Source organism: Sinocyclocheilus grahami, unplaced genomic scaffold, assembly GCF_001515645.1.
Source record: "Sinocyclocheilus grahami isolate Dianchi unplaced genomic scaffold, SAMN03320097.WGS_v1.1 scaffold346.1, whole genome shotgun sequence".
Lineage (NCBI taxonomy): Eukaryota > Metazoa > Chordata > Actinopteri > Cypriniformes > Cyprinidae > Sinocyclocheilus > Sinocyclocheilus grahami.
The window spans coordinates 757,582-782,150 of NW_015505525.1; the positions used below are offsets into that span (position 1 = coordinate 757,582).

Below are 24,569 nucleotides of genomic sequence, written 5' to 3' on the forward strand. Positions count from 1 at the left end.
TTTTATTATCAAACATGTCCCGCAATTTAGCAACAGTAAAGACGGCATCTTACAACAATCACTGATTGATCTGATTCTGATGCTAACTTTGGGTTTTAGGGAGGAACGAATGCGCACCGCTGTGAAGGGAAAGAAGTTGCACAACACAAAACGCATCTAGTTTTTAACAGCTTTACCTCATGTCTTCTTTTGTATAATCCTTAGAAACCAAAATCGAAATTAAAAAAATGAAATTAACTTAAAACAGCCACAGGCCTAAAGTGTAAGCAGATGTTTGAATGTTTAGTTCTCTCTTCTATCATAATTAAACAGGGCTTTCATGTTGCGCGTGCAAGATCCTTTGCGTGAGCGCAATCTTGCTTCTGAATTGCGAATAGCAAAAATGCATCATAGACAAATGTTTGAAAATCAGCTGGCGACTTTGGTGAGATAGAATTTGCAAGATAATTTGTATATATAGCAATAATAAATGTATGTGTGTTTTATTAATTACTCCAGTACCGATAGCAGAACCGTTAACGTCAGAGCTTATCGATACTCCGGTCTTTCATAATTTAGCCCCGGGATCGATTAAATACCGGGTTTTGGTACCCATCCCTATGTGTACCTATGCAGAGATAAGAAAATCTGTAGCAATTTGTCTGTCTTTTAACAACTTTTACCTCAGTTAAAAAATCTAGTATGCCTATTGTCCCAAAACTCCTTGCACTAAGCCACCAAAACTATTAAATTCAGAATAAAATTATGATGTGTATTCTTCACATTTTTGTGACAGGTGCAGTTTCTCAAAGAGAGAAAGACTAGCTTATCTTGCATAAAGCAATGACTTGACAATGATGCTGTTTATTACTAATAATAAAGGAAAATGAACACTTAAACAAGTCAAATTTACTTTGTTCATTCAATTTTCATGAATTACTCATCATTGTTATGCATAACAAAGTTAATTTTGGACCCTTTGTGTGAAGACAGCATCTCTAGGAGTAGTTGTCTGCCATTAAGATGTCCTTGTTTACTAGATGCAGACTACTATAAACTAGAGGACTATAAACTACAATTCCACAAAATCAACCATTCGGTTGTTAAGCGGTGACGTAAGAAGCGCTGTTTCCGGGTCCAAGCCTCAACTCGCTTCACTTGAGAATACTACCTCAGCAGCCATTTATGAGCACGGTTTATTCATATTAAACATTTAAGCTAAACGTTTTCAAACTTACGGTCTACACTACAGTCTCCATGCTCACAGCGTCCCAAACACAAATAATTTATTTATATTTATATTTATATTTTCATTGTCTGGCTATCTGGGATTTCGGTATGGAGTTAAAGGCTAGGATTATAATTTTTTTGGTAGCATTATATCACATTGTGAATGTATATTAGCACCTTTTGTTGTTTTCCCGTGGTATCTGATAGAGCGTTTGGACACGGAAGCTGTGACACGTGACGTCAGACTTAACAAGCGGATTTAACTATTGGGGAAAAAATCATGTTTAGGCAATGAAGAAAGAGTGAGGAATGAAGTGCAGAAAGTATCTGACAGGAACACTATGAATGAACAATACAAAGGGGAAGAAAAAAGTAATAGTATAGTTTTAGCTTTAGTGGGTGTTACTTTGACAGATGATCCATTACTACAATTTTGTATATACCATAAATTCACCACTAACATATTCTATGTTGTTTTATTCTATTTTACTTGTCCTTTTTTTAACTTGCCCTTTTCTATTATATTTCGCTTTACTTCCTATATTACTTTCTTTATCTGGCTTCATTTATTTCCTGTATTGTATATTTCATTATTGTAAGTACTGTGTAAACACTTACTGTAAATGCTGACAATCATGCCAATAAAAATGTTGACTCTTATTCTGAGAGAAATATAAAAAGTGGCATCAGCTTTCTTTTCTGTGTGTTTGCCCCTAAGTCTGTCCGCATACACCCCCAGTAAACTCCCTCAGGTTTGTTTATGTTTCTCTTGCCTAAACAAGGAGGCGTGGGCTAAATTTGCATAATCAGAAAAGATTGGTTATTCTGTAGCAGCAGTGTTGTTAGGTTTACAATGTCTTAAGATAACATAAACAGATAACATCACCTAATGACTGTATAATGTAACTAGCCCTTTAGTGACCCATTGAAACCAATAGAGCTCTTGGTTTCTGTAAACAAGAACTGAAGTCCTAAACAATGCATTTACCTCATTAATGGAGCTAATAGCCTTCTGTTATGTCAACCACAAAAATCCATTAATAGGAACTCATGAAAGTGGTACACCTTGAACATACAGAAGTAAATGTGCAAGCATTTCAGGTTTTGCGGGTTGAAATTTCAAAAAATGTACAAAACAACCGCAAACTTAACCAAACCAAGTTGCCACACCTAAAACCTTCCATATAGTTAATATAGGGAGTGAATAATGTCTTGCTTTATATCCACAAATGCCAAAATATGTATTTTACAGTTTTTTCCAACTGCTTACACACAAAATCTTTACTTGTCACACAATTTCTGAAACCTGACACTCAAACAGCAGAAGCACACACCAAATCTGCAAAACCATACACTAATTCTCGGCCTTTGACTCAGTTCTCAATTTCATAAAACACTTTTTGCAGAACACAACACACAATTTTCTATGTAACACACAAAAATCTAACAGGAATTAATATTATGGCAAAAGTGTTTGCAAACGTTTGCTTTTGAGATGTGATTGTGATATTTTGAATGATCGTGCTTCATTTTGCAAGAGATGTGAGGAATTTGGCATTTTGCGTGTGCAATAATTCTTGGCTTTGTGTGTAAAGTTTTGAAAAAAAGAGGCAAAGTTTTAAAAATGTAAGCAGTTGAAAAAAACTGTAAAAGTATGGTTAAGTCTAGTGTTTAGTAATTACAATTAGTGTACAATACGTGTAAAGGAGAAACAGATATTTCAGCAAAAGTATATGTGACCCTGGACCACAAAACCAGTCTTAAGTCGCTGGGGTATATTTGTAACAATAGCCAAAAATACATTGTATGGGTCAAAATTATTGATTTTTCTTTTATGCCAAAAATCATTAGGACATTAAGTAAAGATCATGTTCTATGAAGATATTTTGTAAATTTCCTACTGTAAATATATCAAAACAATTTTTGATTCGTAAAATGCATTGCTAAGAACTTCATGTGGACAACTTTAAAGGCGATTTTCTCAATATTTAGATTTTTTGCACCCTCAGATTCCAGTTTTTCAAATAGTTATTATCTCAGCCAAATATTGTCCTATCCTAACAAACCATACATCAATGAAAAGCTTATTTATTCAGCCTTTGGATGATGTATAAATGTCAATTTTAAAAAATGTACCCTTATGATTGGTTTTGTGGTCCAGGGTCACATATGTGGTCCAGGTAAAAGTAAAATTGTGGGGAGACTGGGGACCATAAATCAGATCTTTTTTTTTATTATTATTATTGCAAAATGTATAAAACAAAAAAAAGAGGGTTGTGTTTAGGAAAAGGGGCAGGGTTTAGAGGGCAGAATATACAGATTATACAGCATAAAAACATTATGTCTATAGAAAAACATGAAAACCCAACATGTGTGTGTGTGTGTCAAATACTTAAAGGGATAGTTCACCCAAAAATGAAAATTCCGTCATGAATTACTCACCCCTCATGTCGTTCCAAACCCGTAAGACCTTCGTTCATCTTCGGAACACAAATTAAGATATTTTTGATAAAATCCGAGAGCTCTCTGAACCTCCCATAGACAGCAAGGGTCCTAACACGATCAAGGTCCAGAAACATAGCAAGGACATCGGTAAAATAGTTCATGTGACATCAGAGGTTCAACCGTAATTTTAGGAAGCTACGAGTATACTTTTTGTGCGCAAAGAAAACAAAAATAACGCACTTATTCAATGTGTGCCACCATTGTGAAGAATATCACGACGCATGCGCATGACTCCGCAGCTTATGTTTAACACGCACATGCGGTAGCACGCGCATGCGTTGTTTACATGATACGGAAGCAGACGTATGCGTCGTGATTTTCTCCACAATGGTGGCATGCCACAGCATACAGGATGAGGAGGAGAAGAATTATTGAATAAAGTCGTTATTTTTGTTTTCTTTGCGCACAAAATGTATTCTCATAGCTTCCTAAAATTACGGTTGAACCTCTGATGTCACATGGACTATTTTTAGTTTAGTTTAATTTAACTTTATTGTCTGTCCAGATTTCCTGAACAGAAATTCATCTTAGACACTGGCATAGAAAATACATCCTAACAGATAATACTACACATTCACATAACAAAAAAAAAACATGAATTTTACCGATGTCCTTGCTATGTTTCTGGACCTTGATTGTGTTAGGACCCTTGCTGTCTATGGGAGGGTCAGAGAGCTCTCGGATTTTATCAAAACTATCTTAATTTGTGTTCCGAAGATGAACGAAGGTCTTACGGTTTTGGAACGACATGAGGGTGAGTAATTAATGACATAATTTTCATTTTTGGGTGAACTATCCCTTTAAGGCCAAGGTTTAATACTGTACGCCTGTAAACAATTAAACTAAATTTGGGTCCATTCATCTGAATTGCACAGCAGCTCCCCCCATTGACACCTTGCATTTAATTAGCATGGCTATTTCTGCTAAAACATCAACACAGCACAGATATGCTAATGCAAGGCTACACTGCAGACGCGCCGGTAAAATGCTCCATCAGCGAAGAGAGTGGCTAACGTTAGCATTAGAGAGAACTGGATCGAACACGCTCAATGACCTGGACGGTTTTTGGACAGTCAGCATTTTACCTGGTATGATGCAAAGAACTTCAAGACAAGCACTGTAACACAAACTCCACCGATGCATATCATTACTGCAGCAACAACATATAAAGTTGTGGTTTATGAATTACATGAATTACATGCAAGTTTAACGTCATGGCAGATTAACCATATCTGAAATATTATCCTGAGTAGGACATTCAATCATCTTGGGTGTACACTGGTATTTATAAGGGAGTTGGGTACATGTTCATATACATGGCAAAGGCTGTTTACTAGCATTTTACACTTCCAGTACTAACAGTATGAATTATGTTCGCCTTGGAATATGTGATAGATATCTGACAGAAATGTGTGTAATAAAGATTAAAAGTGTTTTCTATGTCTACTTATGTATATGTGAAGATGTTGTCCACCCTTTCCCTGTAGTACTGCTACCAACAAGCCTGTCAAAATTCTAGGCTGAATGTTTCACAGTTTGGAAAAACAGAGGTCCTCCCTATAACTGCCAAACAGTCATACTCCTACACACATACACCCAAACATAGACACACTAATCCAAACATACATACACACTGCACACATACAAACACTCATACAAACAACTTAAATGCTTTTTTTTCATTCTCATCAGTAATCCATATTGGTTGTGTGTACAGCATGCGTGCCCTCTGCATGTGTACATACATCTGTCTCATGAAAGCCTGGAAACAATGCCAACACATTGCAGCAGAGAAACAAATGCTCAGAATTATAGTTCATGAGTAAACATAATGCAGGTGCATCGCAATAAATTAGAATGTCATGGAAAAGTTCAATTATTTCAGTAATTCAACTCAATGTGAAGAAGGAGATTATGTGAGTAAATCTGTGTTGGCATGTGAGAGAGGGAGGAACAGAGCAATTTTACAAAATGTAACTGCAGATGATGCATTTAAATATCTGATCTGCCTTAGGTGGAGTTTACTTACACATCCAAAGAAAGAGTGAAAAAGAAATCTTATTATTGGCCTTCCTTATGAAGATGTGTCAACAAACACATAGACATAGTCATCTAAAATTGGCTATATGCAAACATATACACATGGCACCTTTGAGTGTTTCTGTAATCTTTACAGTTTAACCCTGCATATTACATGAAAAATGTCTATTTATGTCTATACCACTAAATCTATATAATCATTACGCTACGTAAAAATACAAATTCCATTATGCACAACGAAAACGTATATGAAAGCCACGGATTATTTGTAATTACTCGTTCCTTTTACGTAATATTAATTAATAACATTCGTTAATAAATTTTGCATGCCAGCTGTCAGCAGGTGAAATAGTGGTTCACATGGACGGAGTGAACTCAGTTTCAACTTCGTTCGATTGATATAATAATTGCATAAGAGATTGTAAATCGTGCAGGGCCACTCTACCTGCCCGGACAAATGTGCGCGGAATGGATGAGTTTATGACAGCGGAGCGCACGTGGCCCCGCGAGACGCGGGATCATTCCGGGAGAAACCGAATTAAAGCGGGCTAGATCATTTCAGCGGGGGAGGAGGGGTTGTGCGAGGTTTGCGGGGGATATTTCTACTTCAAAAGATAAAAAAAAGATTAAAAAAGAGGCGTCGCTGATGCTCGCGCGCCAGAGGACTCAATGCGTGACCCGTGCGAGTCTCCGCGTAAAAAAAATTACCTAAAGTTTGGGAATAAAAAGCGCAACAACTCACTCCTCCATTTAGCATATAACAATACAGCACCGTGTGAACTGCGAATTAGATGTTTATGCTTTCTCTTTTGATTACCTCACAGAAAGTGTTTACACATCAAACGCATGAAAAAAACGCACAAAAGCGCCTTACCAGCTTTGCAGGGATCCTTGTAGTCTATCGGTTCTGTTTTATCCTCTTCATAATAATCATAACTGTCATCATAATCTAAGCAGCTGTGCAAGGACACTTTGCCCCAAAAAGTCAAGCCGGCCAGCAGGAGCGTGATCCAATTCATTTTACTGGTCAGTGCAGAGTGAAGGCAGTCCATCTGAAGTTTGAATGAGCGCGGATCAGAGTGGAGTGTCTCGTAAGGGTCCGGTAGTGGTGATTTAGCGCTACACGCGCCGTGTGGACATCATCATCTTCATTATCATCATTGGTCCGGTTCGACAGACGGGGCAGGACCGTCAGCGTCGCGGCATCTCAGCTGGACGCCCAATGCATCGATATGAACCGGCAGATACCAGCTCACTTTTCTTTTCTCTTGCACAGTCAGATTTCCTAAAGAGGCAGAGCTGCAATGAAAGCCAGTCTTTAAATGAAACAAGTAAAGACACTGGTGGCAGGGGTGAGGCGTGATGTAGCCAACATTTAAATTAATATTTAAATGAAGATGTTTAACATATTTAAATGAATGAGAGCAGGGTTTTACAGAAGCTCAAAATCTCGATAGATAGATAGATAGATAGATTGACAGATAGACAGATAGATAGATAAATAGATAGACTTTCCTATGCACACAAACTACTTACTTCTTTAAGAACAACAACTATACATCTTTCGTGCATTATAAAGACAGGAAACTATCTGATTTACTTTAACAATACTAACCGAGTTCACCCAAAACGAGCCGGTAGCTGTAAAAGTCACACTCTCACTAAAATTTGAGCAATAATCCGGCAAAAGCACTGTTTTCCCGTCACCTATACAAAACTTCAGGATGTAACGCAAGTTTCATGTAGGTGAGATCGTATTTAAAAACGGTTAGAAATACAATAGTTGCTTTATTAGGAGGTGACAGTAAAAGCGGCTGTGGTGTGACATTTAACAAACCTGTTTAACTCCCCTCATAAAGTAGGTCTGTCTCTCTCTCTCCCTCTCTCTGTCACACACGTCTCTGAACTAAAAGCAGTTTCTCAGTGTGTAATTTGCTGCGAGAGGCTGCTTTAATTTGGACAGTGTGGACCTCAAAATAGCTGCAGCCCTGCTGGAACAAGGAAGCTAAGAAACACTAGAAAAAAGCAGGCTATTGCTGATTTATACATTTGTTCCATTCAACACATCTCGGTTAGAATATACAAACTTCTGTGACTTGAGTGAAGTGACTGTCAAAACGCCGAACGGACTTCATGCAGGCAGCTTTGCGCTCGTTTATCCACTCTCAGGTCCTGACTAATACAGTTTACCGGCCATAACCCCGGGGCCCGTTCTCCTTTAACGCCTATTTACCTCAGGAGAGTTTACTGCGAAGCCGTTACGGTTTAAGCGCAGCCGTCACATCTGACAGAACAGAGCGCGCCGCGTCCAAGTAAGCGCGAGGAGACTCGAACCTTTATCGCGCGCTACTTTACAAACATAAAGAATAGACGCGCCGTACGTTTAACACCGTGGCGTCAACCCTTGTTAAAATATGAGAGACACGGAGCTTACCTCAGAGAATGCCCTCAGGGTCTAGTGTTTTACAGCCTCAAAGCGCAGGCTCATCTTGAGTACTGCCCTCATATTCCTTCTCTCTCTCTCTCTCCCTTCCTCTCTCTCTCTCTGGAAACACTTCTTCCACAGCCACTGGAATATTATAGTGCGCTTGCTGACTGGTTCCGTTTATTCCAAACATGCCCATTTCCCTGGAGATTAACGCGTCTCTCTCTTTCTCCTGACACACAAACACACAGATTAATACACCCTCCCTCGCAGCAAGGTAACTGTGTGTTGACGTCACGCCATCGATCCATCAAGCTATGCCTCACTTTGCAAAACTCATGCACACATTCATGCACTGCACGACAAGAGCACTAGATGTTTGTAGACGGGCTTTATGTGGTTAAAATGATGAATGACTACAGCATGCATGAATGGCCGCTAACATCCTTACAGCAGTCAGAGGGAGTAGGTATAGTGGCTAAACAATTCAGTGCAAAGATGGTCTTGACAGGAGGGGGAATCTACTTGGTTGGGTGGAACAGGGAAGATACTGTTAAGTAAAGTAGGCTATGTGTGAGTGCATTTTGCCTACATTGTGGGAACCACACACCCAGAACGAAAACACCTTAATAAACAATAGAACATATTATTTATTTTTCATGTATTTATTATTCATAGTATCATTTGTTCGATTACAAAACAGCAATATTGTGACATATTACTACAATTTAGAAAAAAACTGTTTATTTGAATATTTTAAAATGTAGCCTAATGTATTCCAGTGATGGCAAAGCTGAATTATCAGCTATATGATCCTTCAGAAATTATTCTAATATGCTGATTTGGTGCTAAATTATTATAGGCGCTCAATTATTAATAATGGTTCTCATTATCAAAGTTGAAAACAGTTTTTGCTGCTTAATATTTTTTGTGAAAATCATGATGCATTTTTGCAAGATTCTTTGATGATCAGAAAGCTCAAAATAAATATTTTGTAACATTATAAATGTCTTTACTGTCACTTTTGATCAAGTCAATGTGTCCTTGATTAATAAAAGTACTTTTTTTTACTTAGCCCAAATTTGTATCACAATTTCCAAAAATATATATATATATTTTGAGATTGATACCAGGCACTGACAATCTTTCCTCTGTTTCTTATTTAGGATATCACATTTAGGATCATGAGACAAGGAAGACTGGTGTAATGACTGTATATAAATGCAGCCTTGGTGCGGATAAGATATTTCTTGTTTTTTAAAATAATATTACACACACACACACACCATAGATAGATAGATAGATAGACACTGTGGGGACCTAAATTGAGGTCCTGCATGGTTAAACAAGCTTAGAAATCATACAGAATGTGTTTTTTTTTTGAGAGAATGTAAAAATGCACAAAGTTTTCTGTAAGGGGTAGGTTTAGGTGTAATGTCCCTATAAATAGTGAAACATGTTGAAAACCGTCTTATAACATCCTCTGAGGTGGTCTTCATTGTTTGAAATCACCCACAAAAAAATATCTTCCTTTACATCAACAGATTATATTTGGGGTTTAGATTATGTTATAGGTTTAACAAATATCCTCTGCTATAAACCGTTGTGCCAATGAGCTGTCCCTTCTAATACAGTGAAACCAAGTATGTATGTAATGTAGTTATTTCATAATCACACTCAATCATTTTTCAGCCCAGTGCATGCCAGCAGCTAAATACTGCATTTAATGAGACTTTCCATTGAAATTAATAACCTATTTAAAAGTGAGCAATCAACTCTTATAAAGGCTTTTATAGAATGTGGTACTATCATGAGTTCTTATAAAATCACTACACCTCACTAGTCTAAATAAACCACTTATTATATATCACATGTGACCAGGTAAGTTGCAGCAAATTGAATATATTAATTGATTTGAAGATTCCACTGCTCCCTGTACATACTACTAGTAGAAGAGTAGGTTATGAGCTCATAAGACAGACAAACAGACTCTGTGTGTATGTGCTGTACATGTGGAAGAACTGACAATAAAGCAGACTTGACTTGACTTGACTAAACCTAAAATGTTTGAATTACTCTACTGTAATCTCAGTGCGGGTCTTACACTGCCAGTACTCCAACACTAATCAGAGGTCTATTAATCTGATCCACAGTAACCTCAGCAGCTATCCAATGTTCATTAGGATGGAGGCGTAAGTGAGAAAATGAATTAAATAAAGAGGTGATTAGCATGGAGCTACCAGATTAACTGACATATGCTACAGTTTGACTTGTCTTTGAGTCTGGCTGAGAGTGGACTTAAAATGTGAAGTCACAAATATATTGGTTCTTTTTGGTTCTTAATGTAATAAAGGCCCAAATTTAAATACATTTTTTAATAAAGTCTCTATATTTCTAATACTTTTTTCCATAAATGTGATATGCAATAACTTTTGGCACAAATGTCAAACATGTTTTCATAGAACATAGAGATGTAAAAGCCATGACAGACCAAACTGATGGTTGGCTGTCATTGAGCATCTGTTGGTCCCGTTTTTGCTGTGTGTTCTGCACCAGTGGAACTAGTCAGATCACCATTGACAGCTTTTCAGCCAATTAAATATGTTGTATCAGCGTCAGAGCCATTGTGCAAGAGATCACACTGATTGGTTATCCTATTTGAGCATTCCGATATGTGAATATTTTCATAATGACACGGCTGTCTGGAATGAAATAAGTGAAGATGAACTGATCAACATGATTTATGTTGAAAATAGTTAGCAATGACAAATATAGACTACTGCCACCAGCTGGTATGGAAAGTTATTTCCTCTCATGCAAGCACAGAACATACATGCTGGTTTAGCCCTTGGGTGAAGCCTTTGCGGTGTGTTCTTCAAGCTAAATTTTTTCCAGTGGAATGCAGTGGAACAAGGTGAAAAAAAAGCTATTATGTTTTATATACATTTTTTTGCTTGGAATGACATAAGTAAATTATAACTTCTTTTTTTTTAAGCACAGACCTGACAGACATATCAAGCAAACACTTGGACAGTTTTTGTCCAAAAGAGCTCATGTAAAGAAACAAGAAAGACAAACAGCTAATATAACTATAATTTATTGTAAAGAATTTTAACTATTTGCAAATTATATTTGCATCGTACTAATGTTTGTTCGAACCACTAAACCACAACCTAAAAACACACTTGAATCAAAGTTTTACCACATTCTAGTTTAAGTCTGTGGATGATTTTACAAGTGATTTACTAAAAGGCAATCAGGAAAGCCAGGTAACTACTTCATTCAAATACTGATTCATTCTGAATGTTATGCCTAACCTAAAATGTTTGAATTACTCTACTGTAATCTCAGTGCGGGTCTTACACTGCCAGTACTCCAACACTAATCAGAGGTCTATTAATCTGATCCACAGTAACCTCAGCAGCTATCCAATGTTCATTAGGATGGAGGCGTAAGTGAGAAAATGAATTAAATAAAGAGGTGATTAGCATGGAGCTACCAGATTAACTGACATATGCTACAGTTTGACTTGTCTTTGAGTCTGGCTGAGAGTGGACTTAAAATGTGAAGTCACAAATATATTGGTTCTTTTTGGTTCTTAATGTAATAAAGGCCCAAATTTAAATACATTTTTTAATAAAGTCTCTATATTTCTAATACTTTTTTCCATAAATGTGATATGCAATAACTTTTGGCACAAATGTCAAACATGTTTTCATAGAACATAGAGATGTAAAAGCCATGACAGACCAAACTGATGGTTGGCTGTCATTGAGCATCTGTTGGTCCCGTTTTTGCTGTGTGTTCTGCACCAGTGGAACTAGTCAGATCACCATTGACAGCTTTTCAGCCAATTAAATATGTTGTATCAGCGTCAGAGCCATTGTGCAAGAGATCACACTGATTGGTTATCCTATATGAGCATTCCGATATGTGAATATTTTCATAATGACACGGCTGTCTGGAATGAAATAAGTGAAGATGAACTGATCAACATGATTTATGTTGAAAATAGTTAGCAATGACAAATATAGACTACTGCCACCAGCTGGTATGGAAAGTTATTTCCTCTCATGCAAGCACAGAACATACATGCTGGTTTAGCCCTTGGGTGAAGCCTTTGCGGTGTGTTCTTCAAGCTAAATTTTTTTCCAGTGGAATGCAGTGGAACAGGGTGAAAAAAAGCTATTATGTTTAACAAAAGATATATTTTTTTGCTCATTGAATAATGTTATGAGATTGTCTTAATTTTTTTGAATACACAAACAAGAAATTATGGTGGAAATGATACCCCAGTAGGTGCCAGTAGTGAGCGTTTAATGAGTCACTGAGTTGTTCATTCAATTCGTTCAAACGGCTGATTCATCAGATGGTTATGCATGAGCTAATGAAAGTTTGACTCGATCGATTCGTTCAAAACACGGAATCATTCAGCAATGAATCACCTGGTTGCTGTGAGATGCGCTGTGGCTCCGCCAAAAAATATAAGTAACCTAATATTATTGTACTTTCTTATTGAGCTGTTTACTGAACAGTCGTAATGGTGAAAACGTTGTGTGATGTTGCCTAACTAACTGTATTTTAAATATAAAAACTTTGATGGTGGAAATGATACCCCAGTAGGTGCCAGTAGTGAGCGTTTAATGAGTCACTGAGTTGTTCATACAATTCGTTCAAACGGCTGATTCATCAGATGGTTATGCATGAGCTAATGAAAGTTTGACTCGATCGATTCGTTCAAAACACGGAATCATTCAGCAATGAATCGCCTGGTTGCTGTGAGATGCGCTGTGGCTCCGCCAAAAAATATAAGTGACCTAATATTATTGTACTTTCTTATTGAGCTGTTTACTGAACAGTCGTAATGGTGAAAACGTTGTGTGATGTTGCCTAACTAACTGTATATTAAATATAAAAACTTTTCATTTTGAATTTTTACCTCAGCACACTGACTTTCCTTGTGTTGCGAGTTTTGATTTCTCCTGGAGAGGCTGCGTGAGCCTCGCCTCAGCAGCGCAACTTTATACCCTACATGCATTTATATGCAGTAGCTATATCCACTATTCGCCACTTACTCTAAATGTAATAAAATCTCTAAATGTAATAAAATCAGAATAATATTTGCATTTTGGTGATTGCCTAGTCATTTTTGGTTACTGATATTTTAATCAGGTTACTTGTCTGGCTTAAGCGTTAAAGGGGTCATATGATGCGACTTCAAGTTTTCCTTTCACTTTGGAGTGTTACAAACTGTTCGTGCATAGATAAGATCCCTAAAGTTGCAAAGACTAAAGTCTCAAACCCAAAGAGATATTCTTTATAATAGTTAAGACTGGTCCACTCCCACCTAAAACGCCCCGTTTAAACACGCCCCCACATGTCTACGTCACAATGTGGCAAGATTTGCATAACACCGTCCAAATGTTCATGCAAAGATAGAAGGCGTAACTTTATTGTTGATGCCGCCGCCATGTTGTGAAGACGCTGTGTGTTTCGTTGTGAAAGCGAAAATACTTTGTTTGGCCTTCCAAAAAAGGACACGAATAGAAATCAGTGGTTAAGTTGTATTTACAACACTTTTCCAGAACAGTTCAACCCAAATATTCAGATGTGTGCAGCGCATTTTATGGAGGACTGTTTACTGATCCTGTGAGAGTAGACTACAATGCCGGCTGTTCTGACTCACAGTCTGACAGTATGTTTTCATATTTAAAGAATTTGCCACTGATGATTCAAACGCAAATTTTGAGCAGTATAGAGTAGCGCTTGTTGTTTGTCATTTCTCCGATCACAAATGCAGACATAGTTTTATGTTAGCGCGGTGCGATGCAACGCAACGTGTAAAAAAGCAGTACAAGTCGTCATTATAATCCGTAATTATGTCCCCACTGGATGCAACAAATGCCTCGTTTGTAATGGGTTTTATTGGTTTTGTCTCGTCGCTCCGGGACACGGCATCACAATATGATAAGAGGCGTAACATTTCCGTCACACGCTTGAGGTATTCGGTCAATCACAACACACTGGATAGCTGACCAATCAGAGCACACCTCGTTTTTCAGAACGATGAGCTTTGTAAAAATCTACATGTTTCAGAAAGGCGGGGCATAGAGGAGAAACAATAATGTACAGTATGTGAAAAATAATGTGTTTTTTGAACCTTAAACCGCATAAACGCATTTCATTACACCAAATATACAAAATAATGTTATTTTTAGGAGCATCACATGATCCCTTTAATGTTGAGCCCTGGATGACTCCGGCCCAATTTAAACCCTGATTGTCACCAATGCAACACACAGTAGTGGTGTTTTGTTCCTGACCCAATTAGTGTTTTTGAATGAATCAGTTGAGTAAATGATTCAGTGACTCACTAAGGCATTCACCTGTCCTGAATGAATCAGCTTTTTTTCTGAATTAGATGAATGAATTCTCACTCAACACTGGCGTAATGATATCACCTGCAGATTCTCACATTCCCACCACTACTGCTCTACTGTTCTTCATGTTATTTTAAATATAAATTGAGGTCTGACTGTACACAAAGCATAGCCTTAAACAGTGAATTTAACGTGAACTGTTGAGTCATTGTTTTATACATGCATGGTCATCAAATCTTTCAGAACAGTAAATCCTATTTTTTGTGTCAACAACTTTTTAATACATTTAACACTCTGTGGGTATTTGTTGCTTGAGTGTGCATGTAGTATTTAGTAATATACTAAGAGGAAGGCATAGACTGCTTCAGTGTGAGAGATGAAGTCTGGTACACACTGTACGTGTAAGTGTGGAGTGAGGGACTGTATGCCCTTTCACCCCATGTGTGACCTCAGTTCTGGAGTGTAGTGGAGTCCTTCTGTGAGTAAACACACACTCAGCCAACGGGAAGAGAGGATTTCCTCTGTTTAAACACTGTGTGTGAGAGTGTGTGTTCCAGGAGAGAGGAGACAGAAGTGAGGTCAGTGAAATGGATGTACTGAGGAGTTGAACATTTTTACAATATATAATAGGCAGACCAGTAGACCAGGAGAAGCGGTGGAATGAAAAGAAAACACATAAAGGCATGGGTCTACTATGAATAAACTGTTTGTGTGAGTTCTTAAGATAAGGTTTACAGTTAAAACAGAACTTAATTCAGAAGTTGTTTATATTTTAATTTGAATAAACCAGTGCAATTAGAGGATTTCAAAGAAACAGAACAGCTGCAGAAGGACAGATAGAAAAATATACACTTGTAAAATGTGTTTGCTTGTACAGAAATGCACATTTACAATTACATGAGGTATACAGTCGAGTAATTTCTGAAAGGAGCTGAGCTTTCAGGCCCATACTAGCACACGGAAATCACCATGCTGGGATTTTCCTTAAGTAAAGCGTGTTTGTTTGTGTCAGGAACTGGTGTCTCTTTGAGTCTCTGTCTCTGGCTGTGTGAGATATGTTTCCTTTCCAGAGTGGAAGTGCATTATGATCAGCTTTAGGGAGTGTGTGTGTGCATGTGTGTGGACATTTCTGCAAGCACTTTGTGACTAAATGAAATCCTATCCTAACACACAGCATAAAAGAAAGTAATTTATGAAAAAAACATGACAAGTACACACACTTATTCTGACTAAATGCATTCATTTAGCTTATTCTTGCATATATATTACACAATATCATTCCATGCTAAAATTTTAATTTCATAAGGGTGTGTGTGTGTGTGTGTGTGTGTAACTCACAGGATCATGTGCAGACCCTTGCATTTTTTTCTCTCCCTCCATCACCTCACTATGAAGGTGTGGACTACTCCAGACAAAATAAGTGCCATGTGGACCAAACCACTCGGGCTTTGCAGACAGGAAAAGATTGGACAGATGAGGTGGCAGCGCTAACAGGAAATGGCCCCCTTTGAAACGGGAAAAGGACGCAAAGAGTGTTTGTCATAGGATACTGAAAGGATTGTTACATCAACTAAAGGAGCTTCTGTGTGTTTAGGTTGGTGTTTGTTTGTTTGTTTGTGTGTGTGTGTGTGTGTGTGTGTCAGATTTCTGGAAATGGCCTTGCAAATACAGTCTTTATTATAAAGGAACTAACTGATGTCTTATTTTACATTTAAAATGCACGAAGTATAGGGCTGCATATGTAAACACACCCCAAGACCCTAGCAGTATGTTCACTGATGCCTTTTGCATAGTGGAACTGTATATTTCGCTTTGTTCTGGAGTTACACCAGTGAAATTATCTGTACTTTTTACCTTTGGAAAGACTAAATTCATAAAGTCTACACACATTTCTGTCATTTTCTACACCTGGCCAATTAAGTTTTTTTTTTTGGGGGGGGTTTACCCGAATAAACAGTATTCCGTTCAATAGTGTGGCTAAACAAAACTAACTCTGTCACAGTATAGTATGGAAAAAGGCCTGGATGCCCACTGTGAGTGACCTTCACCCTAGTGTTTGTTTTAATCTTTAATAATGAGTAAAAATAGCCAGGATCTTAATGAGGCAGGCCTTCATTTCCATTTGTCTTGTCATACAGTAATTTGGAGCAAAATCACAGCCGTTGTCTAATAGAGGGGGTCAAGCATTTGCTGCTTAGCATTGGCAGGCTAGCCTTTAATCTGGTTAGCTTCTGCTAAACATCATGTTACACAAAAAACATGGTTTACTATGGTTGTTAAAAAGTAGCTATTCAGATTTTAAAAAGGCAAGCAACATATATTTTATCTCATTTTATGCCACAGTTTTCCAGAAATGGATCAATGCAGATGTTACTGGGGCAGACAGTTGCCCATTAATTGAAGCAAAATTCATTTTTCAGCTGCACACCCTCAGAAACCAAGTACTGCCTTGATAAATATGATCAAAAATCGTCATTGTACATATATTACCGTATTTTTATCCACAATATCTTGATAAATGTTTATTTTATATGTATTTATTATTCTTTGTTATTTTTATTCTTCAATTGGCATTTAATACTATGTTTATTGTTATTTGTTATAGTTATATTGTGTATATTTCCTTTTCTTGTCATTCACTCTTAAAAATAAAGATGCTTGACGATGCCACAGAAGAACCTTTTTTGTCTAAATGGTTCCATAGAGAACCTTTAACATCTGAACAAAAGGCTCTTTGTGTCGAAAGAAGGTTCTTCAGATTATAAAAAGGTAAGAAAGAGATGGTTCTTTAAAGAACCTGGTTCTTTGTGGAACCAAAGATGGTTCTTCTATAGCATCACTGTGAAGAACCTTTTTAAGCAACTTTGGCAATATTGTATATAAACAATATGAATAAAGTACTTTAAATCAAATATTTCACCAGTGGCACATTTTTGGCGGGCTCCTAAAAGCAATATATATATATATTACACATTATTTGTATTCTCTCAAATTAAAAATAATCTACATTCACACTACTTTTGTATCTTTATTTTGCCTATCACTATCTCTTTCATTTCTGCATCTCAACACTCTTTTATCTCAGGAGAGCTATTCATCGATCCAACCTCAGAATGAAATGAATGGATTGACAGAGGACAAGAAGAAAAGGTGGTAGCTTGTCCTTCAACTGTGGGTGTAAACAGCTGGATCAATATAAAAGATGAAAACTTCCTGTGCACTTCTTTCCAAGTGCATCGTTGTACGCTTTAAATCACAGTGCACCACATTTTTAGTAGAATTGCTTGCATATAGAGACAAATATATATTGTTTTATTATGTAGTATTTGGTCACTATTTTTCTCGTCAGCAAGTTCTTAATAATATATATATATATATATATAATAATATATTAATAATACAAATAGATTTTTTTGTTTGGATTAAAAAGTGAAAATGTGAAAAACGTGTAAGTGTGTGTGTGTGAGTGTTTGTGCCTGGGGTAGTGACCTATCACACATTGTCTCTGATTGGCTGTGGCAGGGTTCTGCCGGGGTCTGTGTGAGGTGTCTGTGGAGGTGACTGCTCATCTCTGTGATTGGCTGATCCCTAGCAGCAGCTGTTCTAATACATAAAACTCAAAGTCCAACAGTCGACATTAAAACGCCTCCAGGGCATCTGTTTGTCAGACACCACCGCAGCCAACGGGGAAATGGAGGCTCGGTGTGCTGGAGTACAACACACACACACATACAGAAATAACAGAGTTATCACTGTATTCAGGATGTGACTTTCATTACAAAGACAAAGAACAAGAGGTTACACTGTGCTATTTAAATAAAAAGAGAGATGCAGGATAATGACACAGGAGATAAAACTGAATAAAGAGTATCAAAAGAAAGTGAACGAGGTAAAGGAACAAACACACACACACTTAATTTAATTTCCAGGTGGATTCCCATTAGCCCAGCATGTATCATGATTAATAGATATATTTTAGAAGTGTTTCATGGGTCATTGCTGCTTAGCTTGAGTCAATCATAACCACACACATGCACAGGTCAAAGAAAATATTAATTTATAACAATATAGCCAAGAATGCCAAAGATTAGACCATACTCACATATTCGTGTGACTAAACTAGATTTTTTATATTGTATGAACGAAGAAAATATGAGTGGTCAAAAACTCACCAACCTTATGCTACAGTGTTGCTATGCAGTTGCTATTGAGTGTTTTTTATTAAGTTACTATATGGTTGCTGGGGTGTTCTGGGTGTTTACTTACTGGCTCATTTCAAGAGTCCAATCCATCAGTCTAGTGTTCTGATCCCTATATGGACTGCAGTGCAAATCTTGATACATGAAAGTAAAATATGAAAATCATAAATTAGATTGCTTAGGAAAGTATAGTAATAAAAATAACCTTAATCGTCTTAATTCGATTGTCTCCAGTCCATTGCTTTTCTTGTTCATGATACTCTGTAAATAGACCCTGGGTTCTAAAAAAAAAAGGCTTACAAATAAATAATAAATCTAGGCCCAGAGCTATACAAATAGTACTTTATTTATTATTTTATATAAAAAAATAATAATACTGATAATTATCACCACCATTATTCTATATATTCTATTGTGGAAAAATAATCATAGTGATATTTGTCACCACCATTTATTCGTTTTTTTATTACTTTTATTTTGAATAAATAACAATCGTGATACTTGTTACCACCACAGAGAATGCCAAAGCCTGTAAGACAAAAAGACACTATCGAAGAATGCAGGATGCCCACATCCTATGATTACCATCACAATACAAATACTGGACCCAGTGACCTTTCTAGCATCTACCCCTTTCTTTCTTTCTCTATCTCTCTCTCTCTCTCACACACACACACACACACACACACACACACACACACACACACACACACACACACACACACACACTTGTCACCACCATTTATTCGTTTTTTTATTACTTTTATTTTGAATAAATAACAATCGTGATACTTGTTACCACCACAGAGAATGCCAAAGCCTGTAAGACAAAAAGACACTATCGAAGAATGCAGGATGCCCACATCCTATGATTACCATCACAATACAAATACTGGACCCAGTGACCTTTCTAGCATCTATCCCTCTCTCTCTTTCTCTCTCTCTCTCTCTCTCTCACACACACACACACACACACACACACACACACACACACACACAATTACAGCCCACAGGTACACTCTCATACACAAACATTAACATACACTAGTTCAAACAGACAGATACTCACAAACATAAATGTGAATCTCTCTCATTTTTCTTTCTTTGCACACGCACACATATATTGTACACACACACACACACACACACTTGAATGCATGTAGCATGTGACCATGTCTGTCTCATGTCTATTTTAGCCCTGAAACCCTGAATTTCTCTTTTGTGTTCTTCGATTCCAACTTTTGTCTCATTTTGAGAGAGTTTATGTGTCCGTTATCCATTTGCCACTAGTTCTGCACCACAGCAGAGATCCACAGGACCGCTTCTTGGACCTTTAGGGTCATAATGTGGGCATCTTATGAGCGTGATAGTAGGATATTTGGAGAAAGAAGAGAAGGTTGGGCCACCCAGAAGAACAAAAGAGAAATACAGGAGGGAAGCGAACAGAGGAGAGGATTTGAAACAGGTCTCAAATCAAAGCAATGCTGCCTCTCACACACACACACACACACACTTGAATGCATGTAGCTTGTGACCATGTCTGTCTCATGTCTATTTTAGCCCTGAAACCCTGAATTTCTCTTTTGTGTTCTTCGATTCCAACTTTTGTGTTCTTCGATTCCAACTTTTGTCTCATTTTGAGAGAGTTTATGTGTCCGTTATCCATTTGCCACTAGTTCTGCACCACAGCAGAGATCCACAGGACCGCTTCTTGGACCTTTAGGGTCATAATGTGGGCATCTTATGAGCATTAGCCATTGTGCATTAACTAATAATGAGGTAAAACAACATTCTGTGTCAGTTCACATGTTGGCACCCATTTAGAATTACATATGAATGTCTCAATGACATATGAATGTGTGGAACATGAGTAGCCTACATTTAAATTATACATATGTACTTCTGTACATGAGAGCTGATTAAAAAAGTTCTAAGAACTTTTCCTCTAAATGTCTACCATAATGTCTTCATTGTTCATTATTTAGCCAACTTTTAACGTAAAATGTTTCAACAGCGCCCTCTGTTGATTATCACAAGAATTGTCTAGTAATGATTTCATAGGAATGCCACTTCAATCATTAAACATAGGTTATATTCAATTTTAATGGCAACATTTATAAATGTATTGCACTTGTTTCATTTCCTTATATATGCCTAATCTTTTCACATGGCCATGTTTGAAAAAAGAATGAAAAAAAGAACAGAACAGAACTTTCAGGAACAAGGCAGAGGGAGAAACAGAAAAGAAAGTGACCAACATGCCAAAGTAAGCCAAGACTCCAAAACATACTCAAGTACAAAAGTAATTGGCCATTTGTGAAAACTTTGTGCTGTTGTTTAATGCATTCAATTAGATATTGGTGTCAGCTCTTGTGGGAGACTGGAGCGCATGTGTATTTTTAGCTCTAATTAAAAACATATCAATGCTACTCTCACCCCTCTCGCTGGGAAGTAATGAGAGAAGTGGACCTTAGAGAGATAGTATTGCTGTTTTAGGCATTCTGAGATCCCTCTGGGCCGACCGGAGAACTGCCATACAGTTGCTGTCTCCTCTCTGATCAATAGTATTGATCAGGATTATGCTAATAGGTAAGGAATGAATAATGGGTGAGACTGTTTGGATCTGCTATGCCAGCAACTATACAGAATAGAGCTAAATAGCATGCCTACACAACTTAACATAACTGCAGAACTTTGTGAATTATAGCAGTAAAGAAGAGTGGCAAAATTCAGTTTTAAAACTTTACTTTTACTGAAGGTAAACTTAAGAACTTAAGACTTTGTTCACAAACTTGCTTCATTTCAGTGACAAAATAATGACAAGTTCCTTTTCGTGCCTACACAACTTAACATAACTGCAGAACTTTGTGAATTATAGCAGTAAAGAAGAGTGGCAAAATTCCGTTTTAAAACTTTACTTTTACTGAAGGTAAACTTAAGACTTTGTTCACAAACTTGCTTCATTTCAGTGACAAAATAATGACAAGTTCCTTTTCATCGTAAGGGCCTGAGACTTCCTAGGTTGTGGAAGGTGCCGGGTAGACTTACAAATATAGTCTGTTACTGATTTCAAATTACATGTTGAAAATTGTAGACAGTAATGTAATCTATTTTACTCATTTTAAGTAATGTATTCTAACTTATTTTGGATTACTTTTAGATTACTTTTGACATAACTTGTTTATAAGGGATTATTGTAATAAAAAATAGAACAAAGGAGAATAAAATGTCTCACATAGCATATAGTCTTAAATATACTTTATAATCAAACTATTATAATAACAGTGTAATTTTAATTACCTCATGTGTCGACATGATGCCAGGAGTCTTTTATCAGATGCTTTCTTGTCTTCTCACTGCTTGTGAGAATTTTTGTTGAGTGTTTTTGTTATTAAAAGGAATGAGCTCAGCATCTTAACGTTGCTCTCAACAGCATGGACGGCGTATGGATATTCCTCAACAGTAATACCTCCAAAGGTATTTCCAAATCCTTTTAACTTCTAAAGTTTATTGAGATAAAGACAAACATACACAATATATTACTACTGTTTCTCTTCTGTTGTTGCACTGAGCAGCCATATTGGATTCTGAAGTAGGAGTTGTTGCAAACCCTCCCAGATTCCAAGTGGAGTTGGGCTTTCCCGTTAAAAGTTTTACTGGGAATCTCCATCTTCCCAGTACAAATGGAACGCACAATAATGTAATCTTGTATGTTCTGCGTGTCTGAGTGAATGAACGAAGCAGACCCTGGTTTCACCTACTAAGTTACACCTGATGCTCACCATATTTTCAGCATCTGTCCTCTCACTAAATGAGGACATAAACACATGATCATATCCAGAACTGCTCCGAGAGTCACTTCATGAGCATTTACCATTTCAAACTACCATAGTATCATGTACACACACAAACAATTCTTCACGGCAACCGTCAAAATAAAAGTTCGTTTTAACTTGAATAAATTGTGACAGAAATATATATTGTACAGTTGAATGTACATCTATATAATAAAAGAATTAAAAAACATTAATAATAATTATTGTAATAATTGGAAATAAATAACATTTAATTAAACCATTAAAATGGAATTAAATTTAGAATAAATAAACAAACAGAATTTGAGAAAAATTAAAACATAATTCATAGGGCCCTAAAAATAGATTTTTGTTAAACTTTTAATACATTGCTGTTAAATTGTATAATTTTTTATAATTTCATTCAATTAGACATGCTTTTTGATTGATACAATATTATTTAACCATTAAAATGGAGTCCAGAAAAAATTTAATATTAATAAAAAAAAATAAGTGACCCCTTCAAGGGTGTTTCTCTCTCCCTCCCTTTCCTTTCCATAATCAAAATGGATTGTTGAATGATTTCATTTGTTGGATATTGGATACACTCATTGTCGTTTTTTTAATGTTGACTGAGCATGAGTGAATTGAAATGTATTAATTAAGTAACTGATTAGTTTCTAAACTCTAAAACTAAGTTTTACATAAATTTTAATGTTTATTATTACAAATATTAGCATTTGCAGATAATGTGATGGCAGATAGATGTGATGGCAGTTGGCTTATCTCATAGAAAAATGAGAAATACAAGAAGACTGACAACAGAAAGGGAAGTTTATTTTGGTTGCAAATTGGATCATTCAATTAAACCATCATTACATTCATATACAAGACATACTACTTAAGTCTCAAATGAGAAATACATAAGCTGACTCGAAATGCCATTTCATGACATTAATATTGAAAGTTTAAGCTTGGGTTTAATTTGGATGTGCATGAAATTTCCTAAATCAGAGGGTTAACATTTGGATCAATGAGAAATTCAATATGTAGGATTATAGACTTTATCATAATGTTGATTAATTTAGCTTGTGCCATTTCATATTACAGAAATACAATTATAAATATACTTAAACAGACCAAAAAAAAAGGACAATATATTACAGAATGTTTAATAAAGACTGCAGATAGCACTTCATCCGGCACAACTGTGCATTTTGGTATAGATTACAAAACCATCAGATCTAAATAAACTTTTGTTTGTTTAGTTTGTGCCATTAAAATCTCCTGTTATATGGTCTGAAATTAAACTCTCTGCTTTACAAACAGATAAAACAGATTTATAGCTATCATCTATCATATGTTCATAATTAATTTCCTATATAGTTCTTATAACATACGGTAGGAGTTCAATTGATAACCTCTTCCATTTTCTTTTCATCTGAACAGTTGTCTGGATATGATATACAGCGTTATAATTATTAAACCATTTGTAAATGAAACAGGTTTATCAAAAGCACTCCCATTCAAAACATCAAGCATAAATTAAGCTTTAGCGTTAGTTCTGGCAGGTCACGTGAGTCAAGCTTGCATCAGCTGATTCTCAGCTGATCACATCTACCTATAGGAATACGACACCTATCGCGGCATTCCTATATAAGCTGTATTCAGTATTATTCAGCAGCTTTTTAGCTTGCTTCGGAGCAAATTACCCTCCTCCATCCCCAGCTCCACCTTTCGCCACAGTCAGGACTTAGCTTTCTGATATTCCTTGCTAATCAGACTCCTTTATCTTGAATAAAGTGTTACACTTAAATATCATTGAGTACATTAATGATATCTGCATTGTTCTGTTCTGTTAACCCTAGGGGGGTTATTATTGCTGCTCTCCCTGCTCATTCATGACAGGCTGCATGGATGGGCAGGGAGGTTTTTTGCCCAGAACAGAACCATACCGCCAAACCAAACTTTATGCTAAATATCTATCATTTTGACGATAGTGGTCCTGACAGAAACA

At 36.6% G+C, this 24,569-nt stretch overlaps 1 protein-coding gene across 1 annotated transcript in view; it reads right to left on the reverse strand.

Moving 5' to 3' along the window:
* Nucleotides 1-8,405, reverse strand: part of LOC107548346 (dorsal-ventral patterning tolloid-like protein 1) — a 53,495-nt gene extending 45,090 nt beyond the window's left edge. The window contains exons 1-2 of the mRNA XM_016229002.1: nt 8,189-8,405; nt 6,629-7,039 (exon numbers count right to left, since the gene is read on the reverse strand). Coding sequence (XP_016084488.1) covers nt 6,629-6,806 — 178 coding nt within the window. The 5' untranslated portion in view covers nt 6,807-7,039; nt 8,189-8,405. The remainder of the gene's footprint in view (nt 1-6,628; nt 7,040-8,188) is intronic.
* Nucleotides 8,406-24,569: the final 16,164 nt, after the last annotated feature.